The sequence below is a fragment of the Equus quagga genome, chromosome 14 (genome assembly GCF_021613505.1).
Source record: "Equus quagga isolate Etosha38 chromosome 14, UCLA_HA_Equagga_1.0, whole genome shotgun sequence".
In the NCBI taxonomy this organism is placed as follows: domain Eukaryota; kingdom Metazoa; phylum Chordata; class Mammalia; order Perissodactyla; family Equidae; genus Equus; species Equus quagga.
The window spans coordinates 29,467,264-29,492,464 of NC_060280.1; the positions used below are offsets into that span (position 1 = coordinate 29,467,264).

General features: G+C 40.7%; 1 protein-coding gene across 1 annotated transcript; it reads left to right on the forward strand.

The window, feature by feature from the left end:
• The first annotated feature begins 40 nt into the window (after nucleotides 1–40).
• SPCS2 (signal peptidase complex subunit 2) lies at nucleotides 41–20,359 on the forward strand. Its single transcript, XM_046637800.1, has 5 exons — nucleotides 41–170; nucleotides 10,356–10,439; nucleotides 11,261–11,421; nucleotides 13,700–13,834; nucleotides 19,591–20,359. The coding sequence occupies exons 1-5, from the start codon at nucleotides 57–59 to the stop codon at nucleotides 19,775–19,777; spliced, it is 681 nt and encodes a 226-aa protein (XP_046493756.1). The 5' UTR covers nucleotides 41–56; the 3' UTR covers nucleotides 19,778–20,359.
• Nucleotides 20,360–25,201: the final 4,842 nt, after the last annotated feature.

Consider the following 25,201-nt stretch of genomic DNA (forward strand, 5'->3'; position numbering starts at 1 on the left):
AGCTTCAGCCAATCGGCTTCGGACAAGTAGGAGGGGGAGACGTAGAGGCAGACAAGATGGCGGCGGCGGCTGCACAGGGCGGGAGAACTGGAGGTGGCGGAGGCAGTAGTGGGGCTGGCGGTGGCTCAAGCTGTGCGACAGGCAGTAGCCGCAGCGGGTTGTTGGATAAGGTGAGGAGCCGGTTCTTAGGAACAGTCGAGGCCTGGGGAGGCCCGGGGGGCGGCGAGCCCACCTTCTCATCCCCGCCCCCGTTTTCTTCTGCGGCTTTTTGGGGGAAGGGGGGCCTCGTCTTGCCCACCCTGGGAACCCTCCGGGCGCTGGTAGCCCGCTCTCCACACCTCAAACCCAGGCTCTGTCCTCTTCAGGTCTTCTTTCCTTCTCGGGAGTGTGCCTGGTCCTCAACGCCAGCCGCCACAGCTTTAGGATAATTTGATTATTCCCACATTTCAGTGCAGCCTTCGTTTTTCCTCGGTGGTGCTGGGGGCCACTGCTGAATGTGTCCATTTCACCGACCGGGAAAACTGAAGCCGGAAGGAATGAAAGCAACCACTTGAAGTCAGTAGTCCCCAAACTCCCCACCACGACCACCACACTTGCATGCTGATGCAGAGTCCAGAGTGCTCTTTGGCCTTTTGTTTGCTGAAGTTTCTAGGTGTTTTATCACGATACCCTGGATATTGAACTTATTTGAGTGTTGACTTCCCCTACCGGATTGACAGGAAACCTTTAAGATTTATGTTTTTTCCCCTCGACTTCTTTACCCTCCCCCGTCTTTTTCCGCTCCTACCTGCCACCAGGTGCACTGGTGAATCGAAATTATGAGCTTGCTGCCTGCTCTCCCTTGCCTCTTACTCCATCCGCCCGTGCTTTTTTTTTTTTTTAATTGCATTCCTAGCCACAAGGGCCTGAAGGAAAACTCTCCTCCTGGGTTGGCCCTTCTTGCCCTTTACAGAGCATCTTGGAAGAAACAACTGCATGGAGATCTGAGTCCTAGTACTGGTTCTGCCTTTAATTAGCTGTGTGACCTTGAAATATACTTGTTCTCCTTATGTCTGTTTCCTCATCTGTAAAGTGAGGGACTTAACCTTAATGTACCCTAAGGTCCTTTGTAGTTATCTCATTGTAGGGCCCTGGGCCAGTTTGATGAGAAATGTTAAGCATGGGGTCTTTATTATAGGAAAGAGGATTTTTTACTTCAGTTGGAAACAGCTTTTAGGCTTCTCTCTATCTAACACATGGTAGGTGCTTAAGAAATGAATTTGTAATCATATTGAGGACTTCAGATCTAGATCTTTTTGCTTTCTTTTTGGGTCATTGGTTTTGAATTACGTGGTTCTCAGACTCTTAACCCTTCTTAAGAGACGAGAACATGTTCTGGTGGTTGGGATGATAAATTGCTCCAAGAAATTTGAAACTATTGGGGATTAATGGCCATTTTCGTATGTAAATCCTGCCTTCCTGCTGGGTGAGTGCCCTGCAGCCTGTGCTCGTCCTATCCCTTTGACTGCTCCTGCTTTTTGCTCCACTTGGATCCTCACCAGCAAACATTAAGCATGGGCATTCTGCTAAGGCAGTGGTTACTGAAAAGTGTATGGCATCATTGTGGTAATGAAAGAACCTGGATTTGAGCATCATAAGATCTAGCCTTTGAAGTAGCTCTGCTGCTTTCAAACTGTATGAAGACCAGCAGGTCAGTTAACCTCGCTAAACGTTCCCGTCTTCATCTGAAATATTATGGTTTTTGGGACAATCAGATGAGGTGATATACACGAATGATCTCTGTAACCTGTAGTGTCTAATACAAGTGTGTGATGGCAGAGGAAAAAATCAAGAATCCTACTGTCAGAAAGTACTCAGTATAGCTGAGTGTAGGACATGGGATACCCAAAATATTAAACATGAAAGTATTTGGTGTATTCAAATGTGTACTTTGTATAGAAGTTCAAATGAGAGAGAGAATGATTGTTGAGATGTGGTTGATAAGGGGGTAAGGGCCCTAGGGGAGGACCTTGTGTCTGAGAGTAGAGTTGGGACCTTATTTTGGGGGAGAGAGAGGCAAGACATACCAGGTAAGGATGTCCTTGAGCAAAGGTACACAGATGGTGCCTGATGTTTCTCAGGTAGTGAGTTCACCGGACTGTTCTCTAAGAGACCTGTAGTGACAAGCAGGTAGAATCAGATTGAGGAGGGCATGGATTGCTTGAAATAGGAGCAGGAAGCTGTTGAAGGTTTTGAGACTATGTAAAGCTCTTTTAGGAAAATTATTCAGATAGTTTGGATTGGTAGAAATTAGAAGACTTCCAATAAGGCTTTATAGTATAGATACCATACCGGTGTATAAGGTTTAGTGTAACCCCTTTAGTTTGAATTCTAGTGCAGCATATTAAAAGCTACTTGGTCTTGGATTAGTTACATAAGTAACGTGAACCTGAATTTCCTTATGTAAACAGTGTGGATGCCCATAGGTATTATAGGCTTCTTGTAAACATTAAGTTGTGTATTATTGGTAAAGGTTCTTCGTAAAGAGCTATAAAAATAGAATGACAAGGTGACGAGAACCCCAACTTGAGTAGCAGAAATAGATAAAAAGCCTCACAAAGGAGCACTTAGCAGAATTAACAAAGAAGTGAGGGTCAGAGGAGAGAGAAAATAAGTTAAGAGCTGTTTAGGTACTTTTTCTTGGAAAACTTCACCTCAGCCTTACGTTGAGTTGTTCCCTGTCTGAATTCTCTAGCATTTATTGCACACGGGAATTAAACTGTTACTTAATATGACGTACTGTCTTGTATTGTTCCACCAATTTGTATTTGTCTGGTTTCCTGTGAGAGGTCCTTAAAGTTCTCTATAGAAATCAGCACAGAATAAATACTTGCAGCATTGAATTTAGCAGAGAAAAAACTTAAGATCTGCCACCTCAGTCTTCATGAACTGCCTAGAGGATGATGCCCCTAATTGTCTGAAGACTGAGGGTACTGTGGAAGAGAGCATGGGAAAAAAATGTTATCCTCAGTGGAGGAGAATCTGAGTGAACAGAGAAGCTTTTGCTCTGTAAGAGTGAGAGGCTGTTCAACCTTACAATCTCTTTAATTTGATTGTTCTCGATTTTTTGGAGGGTGGTTATTTTATTTCCTGCAGCTGTAGTTTCACTTGCCAGTAAGGAAATGTAATAAAGAGATGCAAATGTGCTTCTAGCTTTCCCTAAGCAGATGTGAATTTCAGCTCGTATGAAACTGACTTTAAGAACAAAGCAATTCTAGTTTTCTGATCTTAAAATAGGTATGCAGCGGTAATTTTCCAGCCTCCATCACAGAATAACTTAGATCACTGCAGTAGATTATTTTGTGCAAAATACATCAAAAAACATTTTGTTCTTCATAGCAGGCTATAAAGAAAAATTGCTTGCTTAATTTGTTTTGGCTATCAAAATTGATATGGTATTAAACCATGCTTTCCGGAAGCTTTATCCAAATGCTTTTAACCTCATACCTGGATTTCTGTCTCCTGGCTGGATTTGTTTTGGCTATTAAAATGTGGTCTTAAACCATGCTTTCTAGAGGCTATATCCAGACCCTTTTAACCTTATACCTGTATTTCTGTCTCTTGGCTGGACTGTCCGCCTTTCCTGTCTTAGTAGTTGAGAACACAGGCTCTGGAACCAGCCTGTCTGGCTGGCTTTGAATCATGGCTCTGCCTCTTACCAGGGTTATGTTCTTGGGCAAGTTAATAAATCTCTTTGTATCTCAGTTTTCTCATCCATAAAGTGGGGGAAACAATAGTATTTACCTTAAAAGATGCTGTCTGGCACATAGTAAATACTCAACAAAATATATATAGCTACTGCTAACTAGCTGGTTACTCTGGGCTTCAGCTTCCTTAAGTAAATGTTTTTCATAACATGATATGAAGACTGTCCGTATCAGACTCCTTTGGGGATTTAGTTAAAAATACAGATGTATGGACCTCACCTCAGACCTGAATCCGGTTCTCTAAAGGTGGGGCCTGGATATCTGCATGTTTTTACACATAGCTATTTATTTATTCCCTCTGCTTTTTTTTTTTTTTTTTTTTTGGCTGAGGAAGATTTGCCCTGAGCTAACATCTGTTGCCAATCTTCCTCTTTTTATATGTCAGCTGCCACCACAGCATGGCCACTGACAAGTGGTGTAGGTCTGCGCCTGGGGACTGAACCCTGGCCACCAAAGCAGAGTGTGCCAAACTTAACCACTAGGCCACCAGGGCTGACCCTATTCCTTCTACATTTTAACAGTTACTTCCAGGTTGAGAACTGCTGTCTTAGATGACTTTTTAAATCCCTTCTGGTTCTGATGTTTTAAGGGTTTTTTGTTTTGTTTTGATTTTTAACTATTCTGCTTAATCAATAGTGGTTTCTCTAAAATGTTTGTAATGAAGAGACCTTGAAGCTCGTCTGTTGTGTTCTCCTCATTTTATGGACATGGACACAGTTGGAGAGGGGAAGGTGAAGCAACTTGCCCAAGACCACACAGTGAGTTAGTAGCAATTCTAGAACCTGGCTTCCCCAGTTCTTAATCCAGCACTCTTTCCTTACTTGGTACATTGTATTTCATACTGGAGCAGACCATGTGCTAGCTAATGTAGTAGTGGAAAGAGCCTCTCTTTTGAGGCTGCAAGACCTAGGCACAAGCATCACCCATCAACCATGTGTCCTGAGGTCATGTATCCTCTTTTACTCTCCTTGATGGTGTCTCAGCTTACTGGACTTCTGGGTGGTGTGCCTGTACCCTGATGCAGCTCTGACAGGAGGGACAATTTTATGACATTACAGTAATCGTGTGTGTTTGTGTTTAAAGGAACAAGATGCTGGCTTTTTAACATTGTTTTGCAAACTAAACTTTAGTAGCATCCCAAACTCATTATTTTTGACTTCATCAAAATTAAGAATGTTTTTGTGTCAAAGGACACTATCAAGAAAGTGAAGAGCCAGCCCTGATGGTCTAGTGGTTAAAGTTTGGCATGCTTCGCCTCAGCGGCCTGGATTCAGTTCCTGGTCATGGAACCACACCACTCATCTGTCAGTAGCCATGCTGTGGCGGTGGTTCACATAGGAGAACCAGAAGAACTTATAACTGTATACAACTACGTACTGGGGCTTTGGAGGGTTAGGGAAGGAAATAAAAAGGAGGAAGATTGGCAACAGATGTTTTAGCTTAGGGCGAATCTTCCCCTGCACAAAAAAAAGTGAAAAGACAGTCCACAGAATGAGAGAAAATATTTGCAAATCATATATCTGGTAAGGGTCTAGTATCTAGACTATGTAAAGAATCTTACAACTGTTTCCTCCCGGGTGCCTTCTCTTGGAAAACAGACATGACAGTTCAAACAGTTGTCCAAGCCCGAATTCTAGTAGAGTGGTCATCTCTGTCTTCTCTCTCTCGTGTTCCTTTTAACTAGTCTGTCAGTAAGTCCTGCCAGATCTACCTCATAAGTATTCCCCTTTCATCCCCTTGCTGCTGCTCTAATTCAGGCCTTGCATCTAAATCAGGCCCATCTGATATATTTATCCCCAGTGTTACTCCCCTCCAGACCATCTGCTGGTTCCCACTAAAATGACTTTTTTTAAAAAACATAAATTTGATTGTGTTGTTCCCCTGCTTGAAATACTCTCCATTACTTGTCTCAGAATCAAGTCGAAGTCCCTTAACCTAGTAAACAAGGCCATCTAGGATATGCTCCCTCTGTCATGCACTTCCTCTCCTACTCCTTGTCTTCTTTGAAGCCTACATCCCCTTTCTAAACCGGGAAAGATCAAAGAAAGTAGAGAAAAAGTTTATTAGTTTTTCTTAGAGCCATGCTCAGTTCTTTCTAAATCAGAGTAGAGTCCTTCCATTGGCACCACTCACCTCTGGTCTCCTTCATCTCTTCAGTGTGAATTGAGGAGTCCTTTGAGTCTTACTGCCCAGTCGTCAAGGTAAGGACCCTTATGAAGCAGTCCAGCAAGGTCTTTATCACTGCATAACTTACTTTAATAACTTTATTACAGTTATTAAAAAAGAAGAAAATGGAAGTGTTCATTCTGTTATTTCATACTCAAGACAATTTTGTTTTGCTGGACATGCCTTTATGACCAAGGATTTTGTCCTTTTTTGACATCCTACTCCCTTAAAGCCGGAAGATGCATGGGGAACAGGAGAAGTCTGTAATTGCCAAATCAGTAAAGTCAGAAAATGCTTTTCTACATTGTTCATTGTTTACTCATTCTTCAGACCTGGATTGTGTTTAATATCCTTCCTAAGTCCTAGAGACCTTGATGCTGTACCCACAGTGAAATGTCTTTGTAGAACTTTTTATTATTCAGATTTGTGGCGGAGAATCATAACTGAAATGAGTTTTTGTAGTGTTCTATCAAAGCCGTCAAATTCATCTTTTCTCTGAGCTGGTTAGCTGTCCAGGTCTGGCAGAAGGGATGCTGGTTGGTAAAGTGTTTTAGCTCTTCTGTTGGTAGTGGCAAGGAAGTCAAGAATTTGAGAATTTATTGGTGATAAATACATTGTATGATTAAAAGAAACAATGAACACAGCAGTAGCTCCAAGGAAAGCAAAAAGCTGTGCGGGAAAGAAAAAGTAATTCGAGTATACTCCATGACTCATCTCGAAATAGCATTTATGGTCATAATGTAATCTCCGAATGATGATCTAGCCAAAAGTAATGTATGATATAAGACCAAATCAATATTGATCTACTACGACTGTCTTAAAAAGATGGTGGGGAGAGGCAGAAGAAACAAAGGTGAGTGTGACAGGGAGTAAAACAGCCGAATCCCATCTTTCATGGTGAGAAGTCAATAGATTTAATGCCAGAAACTGAAAAATTAAGAAATAACAATATAAACTTTTTTGTTTTTGGAGGTGAATACCAAAAAATATCATCCAGAGGAGATGAAAGTAGAGTCTCTCTCTCAGGAGTGGGAAATGACAATAGCAAGGATCTTAAGGGGAAGCAGGGACTGCTATTTTTTCATAACTCCCAGAACTCTTACTCTTTAAACTGTGCATATATGACCTGGGTACAATATAATAATGACTAAATAAGTGAATACTTGTGATTGTTGATTGTACCCAACATACATGTATCTATAACATGCAGGAGGGAATGAAGGGAAGAAGAGTTGTGTGTGCAGTTACAGCATCTGATATATCTTAATTGGCACTACTGTCGGTATCAGGGATCTCCAAGACCACTCCGTTCAGTGGTTCACTAGGAGGGCTCACAGGACTCAGCATGTCGTCATACTCATGGGTAAAATTTATTACAGCAAAAGCATACAAAGCAAAATCAGCAAAGGGAAAAGGTGCATAGGATGAAGTCTGGAGGAAACCAAGTGCAAGATTCCAAGAGTCCTCTCCTGGTGGAATCCCATAGGATATGCTTAATTCCTCCAGCAACTATATGATGTGACAATGCATGTGAAGTGGTGTCTGCCAGGGAAGCACATTAGAAATTTAGTGCCCAAGTTTTTTAGTGGGGACTGGTTAAGTAGGCACCCTCTGCCTAGCCCGAGCCAAAATTTCACACTCCTAGAAAGAAAATAGGTGTTTGGCATAAATCACATTGTTTATACAAACAGTTTAGGCACAGTGAGCCACTGTTGTCTCTTAGGGGAAGATTTGTATCAGTTTAGGAAACTGTTTACCACCCAGCTTCCAAGATGCCAGCCAAGGGCCATCCTTTTAAGCACGCCTTTCTAAGGATGGCAGTCTCAGGCCTATATTAACTCTTTTCTGCACAGAGCCTTTCTTCGTAATTGATCCTGTGAGGTCCCACATGAAAGAAACCAATTTACTTTGTCTTTTTATTATTATTTTTTAACTACAAAAGGAAAGCAGTTTGCACTTAGGATTGCGGAAGATAAGAGTGAGGAAAAAAAAAGGTAGTTTCTAAAATACTCTGAATAGCAGTAGAAGGAACATGAAAAGTAGCATACATTTTAGTTGATGAGCAGTTTTTGAGAATGATGGAAAATAAATCAGAAAAATAAGCACTTAGCATTCACTTCTTGCCCTTTTTCCAGATATGTGTCTGTACTAAGGCAGAGATGCTATTTGCTTTGAGATAGGCTAAGGTTTTTCATGCACACAAAATGTATGATGCTCCGATCTCTTCAGAAATCAAATTATAAGCTTTCTTGTGATTCATATAATTCACTGGAGATGTTTCTGTTCTGCGTACTGAAGATTGCTTCGAGGTACCAGACAGTGGAGTTAGAACAGAGGCTATTTAAGCACATCCTATAATGGCTGCTTCTGCATTTTATCCCCCAAAATTGCCAAGAAATTATCCTCTGAATTGTAGAGGCAAGTTTCTTTTCTGTGATGCACTGCAGGGCGAGTGGTGTGTGGCTGAGTTTCTGTGAGAACATGATTTTTCTTTTTGGAGTGACCCAAAATTTTCTTAATAACTTTGTTTCACAAATAATTCAAATTCTCTGGTGGATTCTGGCTGTACAAGATCTTTCTTTTGCTTGCTGTTATCAAAATGAGGTTTACTTAACTAAATATAAATGAGCTATTTAGCTAGAAAGCCTGTTAATTTTTTCTTGGTTCAATTTGTATGTTTAAAATTAAGTGTCATGTTTGATTTGTAGGCTGGCTGGCTGTGAGAATCAATATTACAACATGCTGCCACAAGTAATTTTCTCAAAGAAAATTATTTTTTTAATGAGACACCAAAAGGAGAAAATCTTGACTAACATTTAATTACTTGATATATGGCTGTTTTAGTTCATATTTTTTCTTCCAATGAACTTCACAGAACAGTTTTTCTTTTTTGTGTAATAGCATATAGAATTACAGTAAAGAAAAAATCAAGTTAAATGGCCGGCCTTGTGGCATAGTAGTTAAGTTCATGTGCTCCACTTTGGCGCCCCAGGGTTCATGGGTTTGGATCCCAGATGCAGACCTACATACCACTTATCAAGCCATGCTGTGGTGGTGTCCCACATACAAAATGAGGAAGATTGGCACAGATGTTAGCTCAAGGCCAATCTTCCTCACCAAAAAAAGAAAAAAAAGGAACAAATCAAGTTTGGTGAATTATATTTCTACATTCCTTTAAAATCTTCTCAGTTACTTTTTGCAGATGTTTGTTCCATACATGCATGCAGTATCTCTGAACTTGTGCTCAATCAGAAAGATAAATATGAAGTTCTCTTCTCTGTTCTTCAGTAAAATCTATTCTAAGGCCAAATGAATTTTGACTTACTTGCTAGTCTGTAATTTTTATGAAATATTATTTGTTCACTTGAGCTAACAAATTAAGAGTTGGACATTATGATCTTTAAAAGACAGGTTTATCAGGTTATTTATAGCACCCTATTCCACTTAAGCTATGTTCACATAATCACTTGCATTTGAGAAAGTTTTTACTATATAATACATTCACATGGTTAAAAATTAAAAAGGCCTGCATTGAGAAGTCTCACTCCCATCCATGTCCCTTTACCTTCTCAGGATATCTGGGTTTACCATAGCTTGTTCAACCAGCCCCCTATCAATGAGCACTTGAGTTACTTTTTACTTTTGTAAATGCTGCTGCAGTAAGTAGCCTTGTATTTTATTTCATGTGTGTGCAGATAGGGAAAAATTCCCAGAAGAGGGAAGTGGGATCCAAGGTGCTAGATTGTCTCCTGTAGATATTGTACCATTTTGAACTTCTACCAACAATGTGTGAGAGAATCACTTCCCTCTGACGAGCACAGTGTTTGGTAACCTGTCTAAACCTCTGTAGAGGAGGGAAATTGAAGCAGGGTTTGTCCAGAGTCACATAACTCAGTGGTAGTAGACTTGGTTTTTAATTCAAAATGTTCTTTCCAACAGACTACACTGGATTTGCTGTTTTCTTGTATTTAAGACATGCTGGTAAAATAATAAAATTTTTAGCTGTCAAAGATGTATTAAAGAAGACCTTTCTCATTTTGTTAGTGTCTGAAAGTTCATGAACGTCTTATTTTATGAGTTTTATGCTCACAGAATGAAAGGATGAACAAGTGGAGTTCTTTTCTATACCCATGTTTCGGTAAAGTGAGGATGGCTATGTGAATTCACATCGTACTCTTTGCAGCCCATAAAGTGTTCTGGTTTTGGGCTTGTAGATTTTGACTTCTCAACATGGAGACTGGCAACACATGAGTACCACGTGATTCTACTGACTTAGTTTCCCGCAACTTCATTTTTAAGTGTTTTGTTTTTTTAGCTGTGCAACGTCAGAAGACAGAGAGTAAATGTTACCTCTACTGGAGGATGCTCTTAAGGAAGTAGTTCATTTTACTTTCAGTAAGATGCCATGTCTCCTGATGTACAGCTCTTCTGTTTGTTTTACAGTGGAAGATTGATGATAAGCCTGTGAAAATTGACAAATGGGATGGATCAGCTGTGAAAAATTCTTTGGATGATTCTGCCAAGAAGGTACTTTGTTGAGGAGTGGGGGTCTGTTAGCACATGTACGGCTGATGGCTCGTCTTCTGCAGGATCTTTTCTTCTGTAGGATCTTTTCTTCTGTGACTTGTACAATGACCTTAGTTTTTAGTGTTAGGAATTCAGCCAGAAAGCAGTTCTAAAATCCTTACAGTATATGTAGGGGAACATGTATTAAAATACAAATGTTAGCTACCTCAAGCTCCTCCTCAAATTCTCTAATTTTTGAATTCCAGAAAGCTGGTAATCTATTGTTTTGGAGGTTAATTAGCCTAGAGCCAAGAAGATTGAGGGACTAGAAGACATTCTGCATGATTGGTCATCTCTCCATTTAAAAAGGAAAAGAAAATTTTAGCTTCATCCTAGGGGAAAAGTTGAGGATTTAAAAAAAAATGTATGAGAAATTGATGAACTTTTTCTCTGGGATCCATTGTAAATAGCTTGAATCTTTTTTTTTGCTTAGACTGGTAAAATCTTAATTGGAGAGAACTACTTGGTAATTTATATAATTCTTTTTTTTTTTCTTGTGAGGAAGATTAGTGGTGAGCTAACATCTCTCCCAGTCTTCCGTTATTTTGTATGTGGAACACTGCCACAGCGTGGCTTGATGAGCAGTGTGTAGGTGCATGCCCAGGATCCAAACCTGTGAATCCTGGACTGCCAAAGCAGAGCATGCGAACTTAACCACTACGCCACTTAGCGTGCCCCCATATATGATCCTTAACATAACTTTTATCTTGGAAATTTAGAGTAAAAACAGGTACTAGCAAGGAAGCATTCCTGTTAGCTTGATTCCTTGTTCTTTTCACTAGGTACTTCTGGAAAAGTACAAGTATGTGGAGAATTTTGGTCTCATTGACGGTCGCCTCACCATCTGTACCATCTCCTGTTTCTTTGCCATAGTGGCTTTGATTTGGGATTATATGCACCCCTTTCCAGAGTCCAAGCCTGTTTTGGCTTTGTGTGTCATATCATATCCTTTGTTTATGCTCAGGTTTGTTTTCTAGTGATTATTTTTAAAAATCTCTACTGATACTTCTCCCTGCTCCCTACGAAAAAACAAACCTTGATTCTGGGGCCTGCTAATGTTAGAATTGAACATTATGAGCTCTGGGCATCTGTAAATTGTGTGGTAATTATTAATGATATTTTAGATTTAATATGGTTATTTTCTCTTTAATTCTGTGTAGTTATTAATATAGAGGTTATTATAATCCAAGTGTGAGCACCTGATAGCAAAATACACAGTAATAGTGAGACCCAGCTCTGCTTATTTCTAGTCCAGAACTTTTCCCATTAGACCAGGTTGCTTCAAGCTGCTCATTCCAGGATATTAGGAAAGGTTCCAATTTTGGAGGTTGAGATCTCTGTTAGGTTTTCTTGAGGCTGAGGGGCTGGACTGGGAGTTACTGAGCATGAGCTGTAGATGTGGCTTGTGTAACTTTGGAATTAAGAACCTGTTCTGGAGCTAGAGAACCTGGGTGTAAAATCCAAAGTGTTTTGTCATCTTGTGCTAATAAGAACTGAACTTTTTTGAGACTATCTGAATGCTGCTCGTTTATAAATATGGGTAATACACACTCAGAATTATCATAAAGATTAAATGAGAGATTTTATGATGTGTTTGGTATATAATCAGCTCTCAAATGTTTCATTTCCCCTCTTCTTTTTATGATAAATGTGGAATCATGTTTGTTACCTTCCCAGCTCTATTATTTCTCAAAAAGCTGAATACAAAGAACTTTTATTATACTGTTACTGTTATTACAAAAATTATACATGTTCATAGGAACAGTTTTCTTGCAGTTCCACTCCTTCCCCCCCGAGTCAGTCCGTACATACTGCACTTTTCTTTTTAACTTAAAGGATATATTGGATGTCTTTTTATATTAGAATATACAGGGCTATCTCGTTCTTAATAGCCACATAATATTATTGAGTGTCTCCTATGTGCCAGCACTGTACTAGTGGTTTAAAACAAATTATTTTGGTAAGCGGTTTATTTTTCTTAATAATTTTTCTCATTACCTGAAATATTTCTAAAAACTCTCCTTTGGGGACTTTTCCACAGAGGCAGTTAGCAAGCCATTTAATAAAGGAGATCCAAATTAAAAAATGACATTATCCAAATTGATCCCAAATCATGCTGTCCAGCATTGGTACCTTGATTCTTTTTAGTAATTAGATAGATCATCTCAGTATGAATTTTTCGCTATTAAGGCAGTTCAAAATAATATGCTGTAGGTTCTGGAGACGGTTCCCAAAAGAGTTCCAAAGAGGTTTCAACAATAACAGCAACATAATTACACAATATGGCCTCCCAAGAGGGCTACCTTAACGGAATTTTATTTGTTAGCTTATTTGTTTAAAATAAAACAAGATCTTGCCATTTTTATAATCATGTTGGTTATTAATAGTAATGACTACCATTAGAAATATCTTTGTACTAGACACTAAATATGTGTATGTATGTATATACCATCTCTAAATCTCATGACAATTCTAAAAAGTTAGTAGTATGCCCATTTTAGAGGTGATGATATTAAGCCTTAGGGAAGGAAGTAATTTGTCAAGGTTACTTTGGTTAAAAGCCAGAATTCAAATCTAGGACTGCCTCACTCCAGAGTCCATACACTTTGCAGTATACTTGCCTGCCTCTGTCTCTAAATTTTTATAGAGTTTAACTGACACGGTGTACACAAAGCTCTTATGCCAGTTTCTGGCACACAGTAGGTACTCAAATATGATAGTTAATACTGTCAAAAACTGAATATAGTAATAAGCCTGTATGCATGTAGGTAGTAATTATTCTTATAATAAACTAGTTTGAAGTCACTTTTCTTCTCTTTTAATGAGTCTTGAAATTGGTTGAGCATGGTCAAGTCCACTGTGATCATTAGTTTTGTATTTTATAGAAAAATAAGCACAAATCTTGACAAACTAGGTGACTGGGTCTTTCCTATGTGTTATCTTTGAACAGGAGAGATGAGAGCTCGTTTATGCCCTGTACCTTTTTCCTCATCTTCATTTTTGAGGTGTTCTTTGAAGAATTAACCAGAGAGAGTCTTGCTTCTCTTGGTACATAAACATAAGAATGAAAATGAAATAGCCAAATTTTCAGTGTTTTTACAGTGAGTCAAAACTACCTTCTCTAGGACTATCATTATGAAAGTTTTCGTAGCTCTTGCTTGTCAATTTGTGTTGTCTTTTGCCTGTATGTTTGTGTGTTTTACCCTTAACTTTATTTGAACCTATTTCGTGATGATGGGGATCCTGACCATTTATACCTCATATAAGGAGAAGAGCATCTTTCTTGTGGCCCACAGGAAAGATCCTACAGGAATGGATCCTGATGATATTTGGCAGCTGTCCTCCAGTCTCAAGAGGTATGCCTACCCTCACAGATTCTTAAATCCTGATACTGGGTTTTCTCTGGGTATTGAGTCATTATCAGCAACAGACTATTGTATGCCTATTCTATGCGGATCATAGTGCTCGTCATGTGAAATGAAGAAAGGAGTATGAATGATCTAGAAGGTTTTTCCTAGCATTGCACTTCCTGGATTGCATTATCACAGAAGTGCTCTGAGGATAAGCTGTGGGAGAAAGTACTTTGATGGAAGAACGAAGAATAATTCTTTTTCCTTTTGGCCAATTAACTGAGCCAATTAGAGTGCAGAACTATGAAGGCCAAAGGTGTGAAATCTTTGTTATCTTTGAAGAACCCCTTTAGCTTCTATATCTTCTATGATCCTGACTTCACTCTGTGCAATCAGGAATCTCTGAAGCAATGCGCTGGGCAACTCAGAGAAGCACAGTTCAGTCTGTTTCTGACCAGCAGTGGGTATGACTTTGGGCACCTGACACAGGTCTTTCTAGGATCCAGAGTGGGGTTCAAATTCCAGCACCTCTGTTCCTGATTGTGTGACTTTGGTATATCATGCCAACTATTTGAGCTTTAGTAGGGTCAAAAATGACTTGTAGAGTTGTTGGGAAGATGAGATACCAGTTAGAATAGCAAATGTCTGTTGAGCATTTACCATACAATGAGTATTATGCCGAGCGCATTATCTCATTTAAACCTTAGAACAACTCTTTTTATAGATTAGAACACAGGCCCAAAGGGTTTACTTAATTCTTCATACAGCCTCAAAATGAATTCCAGCAGGTATTCCAGCCCATGCCTGAGCCCAGAACTCATGCTCTTAGTTGCTATCCTAAAAACACGTGGTATAGTTCCTAGCGTGTAGGCTCTGAAATTAGAAGTACAATTATTCACATATATGTAGGTGAGTATAGCATCAGCGCCAAACAGCTTCTCTCATTACCAACTTGTGGAGATGCCTGTGAGGAGGAGCAGACCTTCATTCTGATGTTGCAGCTGAGTTCTTGTCTCCTCCTGGCAGGGCTCCTAGGTGCCCTCCTGGCCTGAGCCATCGTAAATCTACACCCAGTGCCAGGCTACTGAAGCAGAGTTGCAGAATTCTAGACCCTGGCAACATCTTGATTTCATTATTTTCATTCTGACTTATGTATTTTTTTTGACAGCTTTATTGGGAGAGAGTTTACATACCACACACTTCACCCATTTAAAGTGTACAGTTCAGTGGTTTCTGGCGTATTTACAGATGTTTGTAGCGCTCACCACAGTCAACTTTAGAACATTTTCATCACTTCAAAAAGAAGCCCTGTACCCTTTAGCTGTCATCTCCCTATGCCCGCAACTCCCCAGCCTTAAATAACCACTAAGCTACTTTCTGTCTCTATAGATTTCCTTGTTCTAGGTATTTCCTATGAATGGAATCATGTAGTATGTGATTTTTTGTGACTGGCTTCTTTCCCTTAGCATAATGTTTTCAAAGTTTATCCATGGTGTAGCATGTATCAATATTTCATTCTTTTTTATGTTGATTGTTTCTGTTGCGTGGATACACAACATTTTGCTTATCCGTTTATTAGTTGATGGACATTCGAGTTGTTTCCACCTTTTGGCTATTATGAATAATGCTGCTGTAAACATCATGTACAAGTTTTTGTGTGGATGTAACGTTTTCATTTCTCAGGTAATATACCTAGGAGAGGAATGGTTAGATCATATGGTAACTTTTTAATTGCTTGAGGAACTGCCAGATTGTTTTCCAAAACAGCTGTACCATTTTATAATCCCACTAGCAGTGTATGACTGTTCTGATTTTTCCACATTCCTTGCTGATTTTTACCAACTGACATATTGTTGGTACCTGTGGAGAGGAAATATACCACCTCTGTTCCTTCTCATTGCAGTTAAATATAGATGCACTTCTCTTTGCTTGAAGATAGCTCCTGACACATTGGCACTCTCTAACATAGCTCCTTTCAGAAGTCTTGGTGATTCAATGTCCAAGTAGATGGTTATTCCAGTACTCTGGCCTCTCAGTTTTACTTCCTCTCCTCTGATTATCTTGTTTTCTACTGTGTCTTCAACACTTCCCTGGATATACCCTCGACCTTACTGTTACTGATAACTAATTACTTTCAGTTTTAAGTATTCCACTGACCATTGCTTCCTTTTTTCCTAGTTTCTCTCCTGCTTATTCTCTTGTCCTAACAGTTCTCCAGCCCCAGTGGCATCTGTAATCCCCTGAGAATGCCACCTGTTCACAGTCCCTCTGCCCATCACTTCCTCCTCACCCACCTTAGATTTCATGGCACTTCTGTAGTCCAGTTACTACTCTCACTGTCCTAGAGGATCTTTCATGCCTTCTCTATCCTCAAACTTCCTGCCCTCCTCCTCCACCTTTACTCTCAGCTGCTTTTGTTGCTGAGAAGATAGAAGCAATTGGAAGTCTCCCATCACTCCCTACTGCAGTGCTCATCATATTCTGCCTGCTTTCTGAGTTCCTGTCGAAAGCCTCCTCTCCATTTGTCCACTGGATTCTATCCCTTCTCATTTATTTGATATTTCCCTTTCTTTCTGGCATACAACATGGTGTGATTTCTCCCAACTAAAAAAACTTTCTTTCCCCTTATTCTCTGTGCACAGTGTTCCCATTCTCTGCCCCTCTTTTCTTCCATTATCTCATGGATCTGTTCTTGTCTTCACTTCTCTTTCCCCATCGTACTTCACCTGTCAGCAACATTTGACACTGGATCACTCTCTCCTTATACTTTTTTTTTTAAAACTAGACTTCTAGGATACCATAATCTTCTAATTTTCTTCTTACTTTAATGTCTGTTCCTTAGTTGCCTTTGTGATTCTTCCTTATTTCCTTTCTCTAAATTTGAAACGCACTAGTGCTTGTTTCCAGCACCTCTTCTCTATCCATATTCACTTGCTAGATGTAATCTTATCTGGACTTTCAAGACTTTAAATACCATCTATATGGTGAAGATCTCTAAGTCTGTATTTTTTTTTTATTGCGGATACGATAATTTACAACCTTGTGAAATTTCACTTGTACGTTATTATTTGTCAGTCATATTATAGGTGCACCACTTCACCCTTTGTGCCCAACCTCCCCTCCCTCCTTCCCCTGGTAGCCACTAATCTGTTCTCTTTGTCCACGTATTTGTTTATCTTCCACATATGAGTGGAGTCATGCAGAGATTGTCTTTCTCTGTCTGGTCTAAGTCTGTATTTTTATCCTAGATCTCTACTCTGAACTCCAGGTATATCCCACCTTTCTATTTGACATTGGATCCTAATAAGCACCTCAAAATTAACATGTCTAAAACCTAACTCTGCTGTCCCTCATCCAAGCCTGCTTTTCCTCATCTCAGTAAGTGACAACTCCATCCTTCTGAATACTCAGGCCAGAATTCTGAAATCATTTTGATTCCTGTGTCTCAGTCTTTCTAATAGTCTGTCAGCAAATCCTGTTGCTCTGCCTTCTAAATATATTCAGCCTGACCACTTACCATCTCCACTGCTACCGTCATCTGTCAATTAGGTACTGAAATAATGTCCTAATGGACCTCTGCAGCTGCTCTCCCTGCCCGTAGTCTGTTTCCAGTACAGCAGGCAGTGATCCTTTTAAAACATGAGGCAGATCAACTCAATCCTCTGCTCAAAACCCCCTCACTCAGTGCAAAAACTTAAAATCCTAAGATTTAAGTCCACACTTACCTATTCTCTGCACCCCACACACATATGCAAACACACCCTTCACCTCCTGTGACTCTCATCCTCTCCCACTCCATTCTGTTCCCATTAGCCTTTCTGTTCTCAGACATTCCAGGCATATTCTTGCCTCAGGGGCTTTGTGTTTGCTGTTTCCTCTGCCTGGAATATTCTGTTTCCAGATAGATTGTTCTCTTACCTTCTTTAGGGCTCTGCTCAAGCATCTGCTTAGGGAAGCCTTTCCTGCCTGCCATATTTAAAAGAACATCATATTTTTTTATTTTATTGTTGGTTCCCTCACACACACTAAAATAAAAGTCCCAGAAGGCAGAGATTCGTCTGTTGTGTTCACTGCTGTATATCCTACCTCTAAAACTGCCTGACATGTATAGTTGGGGCTGAATAAATATTTGTTGAATTAATGGGTAACTATTTCTAAAATGCATCAGATCACAACTCATCAAATCATGTCCTGCCATCAAAGCCATGGAACTGCCAGTAGAACTGGGCCCAAAAGTCCAAAAATTACTGGGATATCAGTTAGTAGCAGTTGGTCAGAGCTTGAGAGAAATTTTTGAGGTGTTAAAAATAGTTCAGGGACCTTCACTTCCTGGCTGTCCAGGTCGGGAGCACTGTAACTGGCTAGACAACAATTTATTGAGCTGTCATTGTTTTGAGCACTAGATGGTAGGCACTATTTTAACCATGACAGGAATCCTGAAAAGTAGGTGGTAGCTTTCTTATTGTAAACGTGCAGAAACAGGCTCAAGCAGCTGCTTCCTCTAAAGATAATACCAACCTGACGATCTACTGAATATACCCTAGTTAAATGGAAGCAGAAACGGGGCTGCGGCGGGGGGGACGGGACACGGCAGGAGTGTCAGCCTCCAGAGATTGATATTACAAACCCTCTTGAATGGGTGGAAGTAGTAAAGGCATTCAGGATACTTCAGGGTATAGCTAAGGGATCTCTGGAGTTCATGTAGTAAAAGACATCCTTGGCCTGGGATCAGGGTAGAACTTGGAGGTAGATTTTTTTTTTAAAGATTGGCATCTGAGCTAACATCTTTTGCCAGTCTTCTTTTTTTCTTCTTCTTCTTCTTCTCCTCCTCCCCAAAACCTCCCAGTACATAGCTCTATACTCTAGTTGTAGGTCCTTCTCATTGTGCTATGTGAGACGCCGCCTAAGCATGGCTTGATGAGCAGTGCCATGTCTGCGCCTAGGATCTGAATGGGTGAAACCCTGGGCCGCCGAAGCAGAGCATGTGAACTTAACTGCTTGGCCATGGGGCCAGCCCCTGGAGCTAGATTGATTACCGAGTACAAGGACTGAGCAGTGTGGAATTGGGAAATATCTGAAAACAAGAGTTCTTCGTTTATTCCTAAAAATTTGATTCCCTACCAAGTGCCAGGCTAAGAATAGAAAACAAGGAAGACAATATCCTTGCCCTCAAGAATCCCTGAGTTTATTGAAGAACAGAAATATATAAACATCATTTTAATAGGTAATTTCATTGACAGCATGGGAACCTATCATTAGACCTGGCATATGATAGGCGCTCAGCATTTGAGTTGACTGTTGATTCCCAGTGCTGTGGAAGACAAAGGACAGACATCTGACCCAGTTTGGGAGTTTTGGGGAAGACTTCCCCAGGAGAGTTTCTGCCCAAGTATAGAGTTAACAAATGGGAACTAAGTCAGGTGAGATTGAAGAGAAGTGTCTGCTAGGAAAACCCTTCTAGCATAACAAGTATGAAGTCCAGAGGTGAGAGAAGCTGGTCCACGTGGCTTAATAGTCTAGACAAGGTAAAGGAAGTGCACAGTAATTAAATCAGGGATGACGTGGCAAAGCCTACAAATCAGAACTTGTATCTTGCAGGCAGTTAGGAGCCCCTGGGATTTTTTTTTTTTTTGAAAGAGTAGATCTGTGTGTTCCCTACATCACCAGTAGCCAGCTCAGTGTTGTCCTTTAAAAACATTTGGTGCTGTATTGTTACTGGTTGAATCTTTGTGTTTGATTTTTGATTTATTATCTTTGCTTAGGTTCGATGACAAATACACTCTGAAGCTGACCTTCATCAGTGGGAGAACAAAACAGCAGCGGGAAGCCGAGTTCACCAAGTCCATTGCTAAGTTTTTTGACCACAGCGGGACACTGGTCATGGATGCATATGAGCCTGAAATATCAAGGCTCCATGACAGTCTCGCCACAGAAAGAAAAATAAAGTAGCCAATTCTAAAAGCAGCCATCTATCTGCAGGATCATGCGGAATTACTGAGTGAGGGGAAAAGAAACAGAGAACTTAAAATGGATAAAGTAAGAGATGTTCAAAATGTCCCTGTTTTGTCTTGAAATTTTAGTCCAATCTGGATAAATAGGATTTTCCAGCTCAGATATGAGAAGTTGTAGCTCTGATACCTAGCGGTAGCCTCCTTAGTCTGCTGATTGCATTGTTTTGATTTGCTTTTCTGGGAAAGCATTTTTGCTAAAAGCTGTACAGACTTCCTCCTTCGTACCTAGCAGTACTTTATAATAGTATAGCTTTGTGCCATGCAGCATTTGAAAACTCAGTTTTTAAAATTAACCTGTTACTGACTTTATTGTGTTAATTCCTGTTTCAACAGCTGTTTCCCTTAATTCAGGATACAACTTCTTGTGTACAACTTTACTTCACACACCATTTTTGTGGGTGTGTATATATCTGACTTGGTGAGAATTGGGAACAAAAAAACACAGCTTTTTAATTTGTTTAAAACAGACCTTCTGCCTGTTACATTTTGTGCTCTTAACCAATTAAAGAAGCCAATGACATTTTTAGTTTTATATTGTCTGTGTTTTCCACTAGTATATCCCTGTTGATTTGTTTGTGCCCTTTATTAACTGCCATTTTCTAAAATTTTTTTCAATAAAAGGAAAGAAGATGTGAAAAAATGGAGTCATAGTCTTGATGGAAGGAACAGAACAGCGAGTGTTGACAGTCTTACTACTGTCAGTTCCTTTCCTTTCTAGGCCGTTTTACTGGTCACAGGCTCCTGAGAACCTGTAGGTGAGGAACCGCTAGCATTGATAACAGTCATGGCGCTCAGTACTTACTTGGTGCCAGGTAGTGTTCCAAGTACTTTACGTGTGTTAACTCATTAGTGATCCCAACAGTCCCAAGAAGTAGGTACTGTTACTATCCCCATTTTACAGCTGAGGGAACTGCGGCGCACAAGTTGAATAATTTGTCACGTAGCTAGTGATGGAACTGGGATAGAGCCTGGGCAGTGTGGCTCTGGAGTTGTGAGCCGCATGTTTTCCAGTATTTTCCCACTGTGGTCAGAGAAGAACTGGGCACTTACCCAGATCCTGTGAGCTATGGGAATATTGTCCCCCTAACCTTACAGAAGTACAGTTCTAACTGAGCCTAGTACCTAAAACTATATTCAGCTTATAAGAAATCACGCTTATCCCCTTTTCCTCTTTGACTTGGGGATGTTGCCCCATGTAGCGCCACACAGTAGGGGATTGTGGAACATCACTGAAGTTTTGGAGTCTGTGCTCTTTATTCCTGTAAACCTTGGTAAATCATGTAATTCTCTGAGCTTCTAGTTTCCTCTTTTTTCTTTTTAGGTGATAATCCTATTCTGTCAGCAACTTGAAGCTTTTGACAGTGTGTAATCAGAGAATCGTATTTTTATAGTGAAGGAGTTACTGTTAGACATAGGGGTCCCAAGGCTTGTGGATGTAGAAAAGGAATAACCCTCTTCGAGATGACTCCTTGGAGTTCTTTCACACCATGTGTACCTTTTTCTTTACTTACAAACATGTAGCTTCACTTTTTTTTTTTTTTAACAAAAATTGAATTATGTTGAAATATGCTCTGTAGTTTTTTGAATTTAATATTTCTTAGGTAATTTCCCTGTCGGTATATATAGGTCAAATTCATTTTTAATAGTTGCATGATATCCCACAGTATAAATGTTTTAAATTTAACTATTTCTCTATCAGTAGATATTTTTGTTTGTTTCTAGTTTTTCGCTCTCCCAAGAAAGGAGTGAGTCTGGGAGAGAGGGGAAGAGAAGAGGTGTGAGAGACAAGACACCTGGGTTGTTTCCAGCTTTATTCTAATTTGTGACCTTGGGCAAATTTCATTCCTTCTTTAGGACTAAGTGTCTGAACCTGACAAAAACATTTAGATAATGTATCCTTTTGAGGTTATGAAGGCTCCTTACCCCCTAGAAATGCCCACATACAAAATATTCCTTATGATTACAAAGAATATGAGTGGTATACTCTTTTAAATTTGCCCATAAACCCCAAATCTGGCATTTCTTAGGGTGCATGGATCTTTTACAGTTTTTCCCTGACTCCAGGAACCAGTTGAGGCCGTATCTTTTTGCTGAAGAAGTGGGTTAGCAGCCCAGCCATGTTGCACTTGGTCATCCACCTCCCCCCAAACTCTGCTGCTTTGCACTTGTAGTATTTTAGGACAGTTTCCCATCAGTTGAACACACTCAAGCCTCAGCCTGTCTGTGGTTTGTGAGGCTGCGGAGTGCCTCTGGCTGGCTGTTGACACTGCGTTGACTGAGTGGTCACTCCAGCCTGTTTTGAATGCTGCTGGGCTGCTCTTTACCCTCTTTAGTGGGTCTGCAGCACCCCTCCTGATGTTTTGTCACATTTTCCTCCTGGCTCTTAACTCCTCACACCTGCCCAGGATGAACTTATGTCTTCCAAAAAAATATATAAGACTGCTGAGGAGAGTGGGGAAAGATAGTTAATGTTTTTCATTATTTGCAAATTTCAGCTGCTAATGTGTATTTGATGTTTGGTGCTTTGTATATTTTTAGAAACAGTCTTTTTACTTCAGAACAACCTTAGGGAATGGAAGAAAATGCAGTTCCTTTGAATACACACAAGTTGTATTTTTCTCTGGATTCAAGTTTCTTCTTAGTTTAGAGGCCTTCCTCTTACCAACTCTCTACCTTATCTCCACCTGTCTAGACAGCCCCCTCTCTGCTGGAAACTTTGTCTCCCTGATGGAAATCATCTGGGAAAACTGCTAATATCACATTAATATTCTTTGTAGAATGTGTCCTGTCTCCCATGATAACCTTTTATGTTATTAAATAGAATATTCTTAACAACCCAGCCTGAAAACACGTGTGCTCAGATGACTCCTAGAATGGTTGACAAGGATGCTTAATCTTTTTTTGTGCTCTGGATCTTTTTGACAGTCTGGTGTTATATGTGGCCCCCTTCTCAGAATAATGTTTTAAATACATAAATACCTTATTGCTTGTTAATGAGGAGGAATTGGGGAGGTGGTTGCAGGCTCTGAGTACCAGGAAGCAGGTTCAAAGACAGTTTCTCAGAAGGTGCCCCAGTGGTTTTCACTCTCCTCTGGGAAGGATCACCTCCTCACTAATCCAGCCATCAGCCTCACGTCCACCCCATTGTGACTACTGACGCTAGTATTCAACCTGGGTGGAAGAAGCTTCCTGCTCCTTTCAGGCAGCAGTTACAGAGACACACACCTACACAAGCATGAAAGGAGGGAAATTCCCCACTTCTATGGGCAGAAAACAGGTGAATCGTTAGAACTTTGGCTGGTCTGCTTGAGAGAAGAGGGATTCGGGTGCGTAACGCTTGTTAAGGAAGAATGGCAACTGTGGGGTTGTTTTACACACAACCCGGTCCCACAGTCTATCATGCCAACCTTAGATCCATTCCGAGTCAATAGGAAAGGTCCCAGATTTTTTTGCAGTGTATCTTGGCTGCTGTAAGAGGGTTTGGCACATTACGGGAAATTTCTCTATGGCAAACTCTTCTGGGAAACCACTGGTGAATATTGAATAGTATTCAGGCTCTTCATGCCCTGGATTTGGTTTATAATACTGTCGAAAGTGACCCTCTGAAGAATGAGAAACTGTTGGGAGAGGCAGTCTGCCATGAGCCCTGAGCATCCCTGCATATCTTGCTTCATATGAATGTAAGACCCCACCACTCTTTTCCAGGGCATTCTCTCAGTGCTCTGGGCAGTGAGCAACCTTGAGAGTAAGCCAAGGAGCAGGGTTACCTACTGTTCACTATAAAAGTGTTGAATTCCCCAAGCTCAGGATTCTTTTCCTGTGATAGAACCCACTAAATGTGTAGGCATCATGCCATCTAGGCCTACCCCACATCACTTTTGTTGTGGGGGACAGGGGGAACTGACACAAACATGCTCAAGTTGCTTCCTCTTCTATAGGTAATAAAAGTTCTTTGATCTAGGAGTCTCTTGTCTTCCACTAGTATCCATGAAAGAATAATAGACTAACTTGTCAGTTTGCAAGTAAGATAAAATTCTAGATCCTTCATAGACTGTTCTGACAGTTTTGGTAACAGATGGGATGCTGACAGACATGGCTTTCTAGAAGAGAAGACATAGGCCAGGTGAGGAGGTATGAGAAGATAACCTGGGCTCTGGTAGCAAATGCTGCTAAGCCAGGGTGGAGGAGTTAGGCTCCCTTGTTGTCCTACCCGTTAGTGAATATTTTGAGGCTAAGTATCGAGAAGTAGGATTGAAACACACTGCCCAAATGGTTGCTTAGGTTGTTGCTCACTCTTCTCTGGGCAGGAGGAGGAAAAGATGTTTGCTTGACAAAGCAGCAACCCTGTGGCCCCAGCTGAAGGCAATATAGCTATGACTCGAGCAATGTGTTCCCCAAAGGTGAAATAAATGGTGTCAGCAGTAAGGATATAGAGCTTTGAGTGGACCAAAAACATTTGGGAGTTTGTTGAGTCCAAGCAGGTAGCCTCTTGGAAGTAAATACATGACCCTGCATACTGGTGCAAAGCCACTCTTCCCTCTGTAACCGCTGATCCCTCCCCCCCCCCCCCCCCCCCCCCCCCACTGCTTTAAGGAAAGAAGTTGTGTGTGCTGGGGGTCTTTGAGGAGATCCCCTTTTATAGCTCTGTTGAATATAAACACCTAAATCACCATCCTACTTGGTCCCAAGGGGACAGGGAGCCCTGAATACAGGGATGGTCAGAAGTGCCAAGGATTGTGGGACAGATCCGTGGTGGTGTGCAGGGATGCAGAAAACCAAAACTAAAATAGGAGCCCTTGAGCCTTAGGTGCTCATTGGCGCCAAGAGTTAGACAAGGGAAGAGGCAGCACTGACCCTGGAGCAAAAGTCAGGAAAAAAGTTTCCCTGACCCAGCTGCCCCCTGCCGGCTAGCCTCTCCCTCTCCTGTGATGTCCACATACTCTTGGCTGGGAGAGCGTAATCTCTTGGTGGCTGTAGCCTCCAACATACCTATCTTAAACTGCGTGGTCTGGGTTCCCACAGTGGGGAAAAACTGCCTGAATTCAACTGATGTAGCGTTTGGATGAAGTTTGCATTGGGAAAGGAAAATTAAAATGACCTGTAGGGGGAGCCTCTAAACTGATTCAATGTCCTACTGTTGTATGGCTTTCCCATCAATGTGTTATATTAATGTCAGTTATACATTTGACTGAATTGTGAATGCTTATATGTCTCTCATTGAGGGACTACTACATATAGAGAAATGATCGCTGTTTCCTCTCAGGTAGTCTAACAAAAACAATATAGAACCCTAAGAGGAAAGAAACGAAAATCACAGCTTTAGTTCAAAACTTGGTGACTGCTGGAGTACTCAGGCTGTTTC

What these genes read in the sequence shown, in the direction of transcription:
- SPCS2 (XM_046637800.1), top strand. Translation starts at nt 57, where the DNA reads ATGGCGGCGGCGGCTGCACAGGGCGGGAGAACTGGAGGTGGCGGAGGC. An exon ending in TGGATGATTCTGCCAAGAAG is followed by an intron (nt 10,440 to 11,260) that starts GTACTTTGTTGA and finishes TCTTTTCACTAG; the next exon opens with GTACTTCTGGAAAAGTACAA. An exon ending in CTGTCCTCCAGTCTCAAGAG is followed by an intron (nt 13,835 to 19,590) that starts GTATGCCTACCC and finishes ATCTTTGCTTAG; the next exon opens with GTTCGATGACAAATACACTC.